Source organism: Morone saxatilis, unplaced genomic scaffold (genome assembly GCF_004916995.1).
Source record: "Morone saxatilis isolate NCDOM2014 unplaced genomic scaffold, NCSU_SB_2.0 Contig23, whole genome shotgun sequence".
Lineage (NCBI taxonomy): Eukaryota > Metazoa > Chordata > Actinopteri > Moronidae > Morone > Morone saxatilis.
In genome coordinates this window covers 542,336-549,362 of record NW_023339796.1, presented here as the reverse complement: position 1 = coordinate 549,362, position 7,027 = coordinate 542,336, and the positions used below count along the sequence as shown (strand labels likewise).

Sequence of the window (7,027 nt, the reverse complement as noted above, 5' to 3'; positions counted from 1 at the left end):
ATATCTCACCCACTGACAGGAGCCCTGATAACCAGATAATCAGTGTTATTCACTTCACCTGTCAGTGCTCATAATGTTATGGCTGATCGGTGCATTTTAACTCAATCCCACACACACCATCCTGCTGCCCCGAATACTCACGAGAGCCCCAAATGTGGATTCACCACCGCTGAAAATAATCCCCAACAAATGCTCTATTTTCTATTTCTTATTGTTTGATAAAAATTACAGCTAGCAGCTGTTTGAGGAAATAACTGAACCTTTTTTAAACATGAAACTATATATTTGTGTTTTTAAAGATTCACGTCCTCAGTAGGAACCAATGGGGCGCAGACAGGAAGTCAGACAGTATTAAGAGACGGAAACAACAACAAAACAAAAATATAGAATGTGCCAAAAGGAGGAGAGAAAGGTAGCAGCACGTGGTGAACACATACTGCTCTCAGGAATTCACAGCTGACGTCAGAAACACTACAACCATCCCTCCACACGCTGTTTTACAGTGCGGTCAGAATACCAGTGAATAATGGTGTGTTATAAATGCTTGATGCTTCTCCAGGACTGTGTTTTCCCTTCAAACCCCGCACACCGCAGCAAAGTGCCACAAGCCATTCTGTTCTGTTTCTCCTGCGACTGTGAGAGCTTTCCCTTCTTCTGTTTTCTGAGCAACAACGGTTCTGAAAGCAGGGCACTCAATTATCTGGTATCAAGGCTCGCTACGGTGCGACAAGGTGATTGCTATGCATGGAGCCACCGGAGTGTGAATTAGACTTTCTGTGCTAAAAAATCAAGGTGTTTGGTTTGGTTAGTGACTTGGAACATTTTTATTTGCCTTTGCAGAATATTTGCATTATGCTGTTGAGTGTCGGAGAGCAGGGATCAGCATCGCAGCGCGCTCGTCTGTGAGGAAAACGCTCCATTTCTCAATGCAAACAAAGTGAGCAGCACTGGAGGAGGACGTTCACTGGTTCATTAATAAAACATGACTGAGGCGGGTTATTCCAGACACTCCAGAGTGACAGCTAACACTCATTTACATGACTGCTGTTTTTATCTTTTAAATGTTTAATACAAGAGGAAGACTACAATAATGAATTTATGAATATTAGATATTAATGCAGGATGCAGACATCGCTGGCAGAATATAATGCAGGAATATTAAAGTGACAGCCTGGAAAAACTCACAATACATCACTCACCATGGACACAGGTCGTTGTGTATATAACATAACTCTATATAAATAATACATTACATTTCCTTGATCCTTGGTATAATGTTTGTATATATATATAGATATATTGTTTTTATGAGTATCATGAAGCGAACTACATCCTGCATTCATTATACAGCCCGGTGTTGTTAAATTAAACTTTGTACACTGGATAATGAACAAACTTTCACTGTTATTTTACAGAATGTCTGTCTCTCATTATCCTGGCTACAGTTTGTATACAGCTTTACAAGATTTACATTTCTAGTGTTAAAGGTCCAGTGTATTACATTGAGGAGGATCTATAGTCAGAAATATAATATCTATAGCTATGTTTTCATTAGTGTTTAATCACCTGAACATAAGAATCGTAGTGTTTGCTATACCTGAGAATGAGACGTTTTTATCTACAGAGGGAGCGGGTCCTTTTCTACGGAGGCCCCCATGTTTCTACAGTAGCCCAGAAGGGACAAACCAAACCTCTAGATAGGGACGCTCATGTTTTTCACGAGTTTCACAGCCACAGTAGTTTCTCCTTTGTGGTTGGAACAAGCAGGTTAAGTGAGGGAGTTGCAATCAGCAACAGCACCGTCAGATGCATCTAAATCCACACTGCACCTTTACAATGATTATCTACGTCAGTAAATATAAATTCATTGACTGAAATGAAACATTATGTTGTGTTAAGTTTATCAGCTATTGCCCGACGCTAAACTATCAATTACTTTTTACAGTTGATCCACTAATTCATTTGTTAAAAACGTTTAAATGTTAAACTGTAATCACAAACACCTGCCACAACTTCCTGGAACCCAACGTCTCCAAACTATTAACTGTTTATTGTATTTGTTGTATTGATACTTATTCCTGTATTTTAATATACAGATAACAATAATCCAAAAATATTCATTACAAAAAAAAACGAAACCAAGCTTAATAAAGTTACCAACACTGTAAGTGTACTGTAAAATAAGACTGATATGAATACTGGATGAATAATTCTTTTGGGGTTTTTTTGTCCTGGATTGTTGTTTATTATATGGATTATTACTTTTTACAATCAGATTACTGATATTTTATTTAAATACTAATGCAGCTGCTGCCCACAGTTCTATCTGATTGGTTCACAAGTTATTACATAAAGATATAACGTTGAAAGGTCTTTTGCAGCCTTTAATTAAACAGATTGAAAGTACAATACCAAAGTGTACAGTTACAAGTAAAAGTTATATTAGTGAGAATTAGTATCAAAAAAAGACACATTTCAGAATAATATATATTATAATTATTGATTTATTAATGTGTTCATCAGTTGAATTACTTATACAATAATATAGATTTATATTGCTGGGTAGGTTCATGTATAATTAAACAGCATAATTTATTAGATGATTTATATTTTAATTATGTTCTATGATCTTTAAAGTAACTAAAGTTATCTAATAAATGCAGCGGAGAGGAAGTAGAAAGAAGCATACAAATGAAATATGAGTACTTAAGTAACTGTACTTTCATACAGTACTTGAGTAAATGTACTTAGTTACACTCCACCACTGGTTATTCTAATTTTGACACTTAGATTTGTATCAGTTCCAAATATTGATTAGATTAGAATCAATCAGTCCCTGTTGTTTACCAGCAGTATGACAGTGTGTGTAATCATATTACTGTTCAATCTGTTATTACTTTACAGACACAATGACAATGATTGTGTCTCTGTTGTGTTGCTGTATATATATATATATATATATAATATAAAGCATGTTGACTTTATTTATAATTAATAATTTATTTCTTGACATTTAGCCAAAAAACCCAAAGACACTAAAAACAAGAGATTTCTCTCACAAAATAAACGTAAAATTATTGATCGTTTACCAAAACTGTTAAAAAAAAAAAGGTTATTGATTGTTGATTAAGCCATCAGTATTATCGATCCCTTCAAAATAAATGCTCTAAAACTCACTTTATCTGAGGACCAATGCTGTGGAACCTGTATAAGACACAATGCTGCTCATGTACACTCAATACAAACTCCCTGCAGAGAGATATTGATACACAGGAGATTAACTCCTGTTATAGCCACAATATCGATTACTGACAGTGACTGCTGTCATCTTTCAGTCAGCTGGAAACTAATGATGGAGCACAAACAGGCCAACGAGGACAGGAGACATCTGATCGCACATTAAAGCCACTATAATTAGACTGACACCTTGTGAGACGCAAAGGTCGCTATGAAGTCCTCAGAGTCCGGGTGGGACCATCAGACAGCGACTGCATGCAGATCCGTTATATAAAGGTTACTGTGGTGTTCCTGTGTGGAAGTGCTCGGTGTGCAGGGTGCATGGCGCAGAGCAGCTCTCCTCCTACCTGTGCAGTCCTTCCCTTTGCCTTTGCACTCTCCGCTCTGTGGGTAGTAAGACGCCCGAGCCTCGGGCAGGTAGAGCAGCAGGGACAGCAGGCAGGCGGACAGCAGGTACCGGACGACCCCGCCGGGACAGCTCCCGGGGCCTGACACCACCATGATGCTGATGATGGGGATGATCCAACCTCCAGACACCGGCAGAGAAAGCACTCGGTTCAGGTGGAAACGAACAGTGTATCCCCGGTGAAGCGAAAGCGCTGCGCCCCGCTGACAGCAGAGCTCCGGCGGCTGGAGAGGAGGAGCGCAGGCTGAAGATGGAGGAATGGAGCTCCTCACGTTCAGGAAGCCTCGGAGGCGGTCCGGTTGCTCCAGAGAGGAAGCAGCATTCTCGCCATCCGTCCTCCCTCCGCACCGAAGCCCCCGCGTCTGTTCAGGCAGATTTCTGTGATACAGCGGATATGTGGCGGATGTAGCGACCCTCCACGTCCCGACTGCCGCTCCCGCCGACGGCCGCGGCGCTCCGGCTGTGCTGCTGTCCGCGCGGTAACGAAGCGGTTCGAGGGTCCGGCGGAGCTTTGGCGCGGTGCGTAAAGAGAGCAGCAGCTGCAACCACAACAAAGAGATCCGGACTGAGGGAGAGGACAGACGAGGCTGGTCACGTGAGAGGATGCAACACTCCCCTCCACCTCCACGCCCCTGAACGCACGCGCGCACGCACGCACACCTTAAACGCAACACAGAGAATGAAGAAAGGCCAGATTGTGTGATTATACACCAGATCAGGAGTCAGTCAGGGTTAGAATCATATTTTCTATAAATCTGAACATCCCGTTATTGATTAATAGCACATTGTCCTTTGTTCGTACAGGTTTCATTCAGGGAGAGGATCAGACTGAAGGGGATCTCAGAGTGACCTTAAATGACCTTCCACACCTGTGCAAGGTGAGGTCTCTCCTGACCGACTCCCTCTGAGGAGTGTGAGTTGCTCCCACGTGGCCACAGATACGCTCCACACGTCTGTCTTCACTCCAACATCTTCAGACTTCCTGTGATACTCATCCTCCACAATCAGCGCTCTCTTATCACAGTGGATCAGAGGATGATTGCACAGCAGCAGTTCTGTGTTCAGGGACGAGAAAAAGAAGTAAGAATGTACAAATCCCACCTTCACTGGACAGACTGCGTCCTTTCTGTGAGACTTTAAATGATGGAGCCAACAGACAACAAACAGAGCTTCCGTGTCTGAAAAGTGAAGCCAATGTGGAAAACCTGCGTTCTTTCTAATGGCCACCAGGGGGCAACTGCAGCGGTTGCAAAAATCTGATAGTATGGAGTCTTCTCAGTTGATTTATGAGCTCAGTACACAACAGTTTCCTGATGAGTTTCTGGTCTCAGTCTCTAGTTTCAAGTTTCATTTCTTCCATACAGCATGATACCGACATCGATCATTTCATGGGATTTTTTAAAATAATGGTCATTTTTAGAAAAACAATTCATTCAAATCAATTATCAAGTGCAACAGAAGTCTTCCTGTTCACATAAATCCAACATATTAAATATCAAAATCAATTTCAGAACATTGCCCATGCATCTACATATCTATATTGAATATGAAACGAATGATTGACCCACCCTGATGTCACTACAGTTTTAAAGCCTCGAGTTTGTAGATATCTTTCCTGTGCAGTTATAGATCTTACTATCTTTATCTTTATTTATTTATATTTTAAAAAGTACTTGATTTTTGTGTGATTTTTATGCACCAACACACAAATTCAAGTCAAATTCCTTGTTTGTAAGTTTAAAAACTTACTTGGCAATAAACCCAATTCTGATTCTCATTCTGATTCTGTTTGACATTATAGCTGTCGCCATTTTGGTTCTTTGGAGCCAGATGTGACCATATTTGGATAAGACTGTGGAGCTGGGTGAACAATAATAATAATACTAACAATAATAATAATAATAATTTATGTTTAAAGGTAGAATGTTTCCAATATGATCAATAATGTGTTTTTGCAATGTTTAATCAAACCCATCTGTATATAAAAACATGTATATCGTGTACACATTTCTTTTAAATCTTGTATTTTTTCTATTTTTATTTAATGTGCACTTTCTTATCTATTGTGTTGTATCTTGAGCTTATTTCCCCAGAGTGGGATCAATAAAGTCGATCTGATCTTATCTTGTTGTTGTGACTTTTGAAAGTCAGTCTGAGAACCTTTCAGGGTCACATTTTGGTTGGGTAGAGGTTTACAGAAAGGGTTTTAATGTTTTGTGTCTCAGGATTTCTTCAGCACTGTACCATCATGTGGAGCGATTCCTGCTCTGGCTGTTTAACCAGGATCCAACATGACTCATTAAACTCTCCACGTTGACTAGATTAATATTTACACAGCTCAGATTGGCTCACAGCTCCATTTTGGGTACCGCTGGCACTCCACCAAGACAGACTAGTGGACTAATTTGGGCACGCCACTGTTGATCCAGCCCCCGCTGTTAGTTTTTGTCGTCTTCCCGGTCAGGCTGTGTTCTTCTCCACCGTGGTGGATCAGCAGCCAGGCAGCAGCAGCAGCAGCAGCAGCGGTGGTGGTAGATGTCAGTCCTCTGCGGTGCTGTTGGACATGGTTGGTTCCACGCCGGCAGCTCTAACAGCTCTCCCGGGCGCTATCACCGCCAGCCAGACGGCAGAGTGGAGCGGGCCTGTTCTAAATCACTCACAACACTGCTGATTAGCTTTTGGGACGAGGTTAAAGACCTTCCCAGAAGGGTTCGGGGACAGGCAGAAACCCACAGGGCCAAAATAAAGAAGCCTTCCCTGATTTATTTCACTTCCGACTGACACTGAGCCAAAGATCAGAGAAGCAGACTTTTGGACGAAAGGCTGGCAGTTTAAAAATCCCACCCAGACAGAAGATTGATGACTAACCCTCACATTAATGACCAGGTTACTCCTGAGCAAGGCACTGAACCTCAGCTGCTTAGTGGCGAGTGTGGAGTGGTTGCATGGACTGAGTGGCTGTATCAGTTCTATCTGCTAAAAAGTTCTAAAATCTGTGTAAAATGTTGTTAATAATGAATAAATATGTTATAAATCATCCCGACCATTCATTTTAATGCAAACACCATGATTGTCATGTGTTCAGCATTAGTATGACGTCATTATATAGACAGACTCTGGCTGACTTCAAGCATCCCTGCAAATATGTCCAAAAAGCTGTAAAACTTGATTTATTTGCAGCACATTTACAGCATACACACACATACAGCTAGATGACTGTGCGTATATTTCTTTACAGGACTTAGCCTGACATCCTAAACCTGCAATAACTGATTGTTTTGGCTACTTGGGGGCAGCAGAAACAAGCTGTGAACACTTCATTGACATACAATCATCTTTTAACTTCCTCATCGTATTCACCTTAAACAGCTGGTTTGATGTTGA

At 41.1% G+C, this 7,027-nt stretch overlaps 1 protein-coding gene across 1 annotated transcript in view; it reads right to left on the bottom strand.

Moving 5' to 3' along the window:
- LOC118334404 (tomoregulin-1-like) overlaps nt 1-5,028 on the bottom strand; it is a gene marked incomplete in the record, with an annotated part of 73,852 nt that extends 68,824 nt beyond the window's left edge. Inside the window, 3 exon segments of the mRNA XM_035670306.1 lie at nt 3,585-4,208; nt 4,513-4,698; nt 5,016-5,028. Of these exon segments, the coding sequence (XP_035526199.1) occupies nt 3,585-4,208; nt 4,513-4,698; nt 5,016-5,028 (823 nt within the window).
- Nucleotides 5,029-7,027: the final 1,999 nt, after the last annotated feature.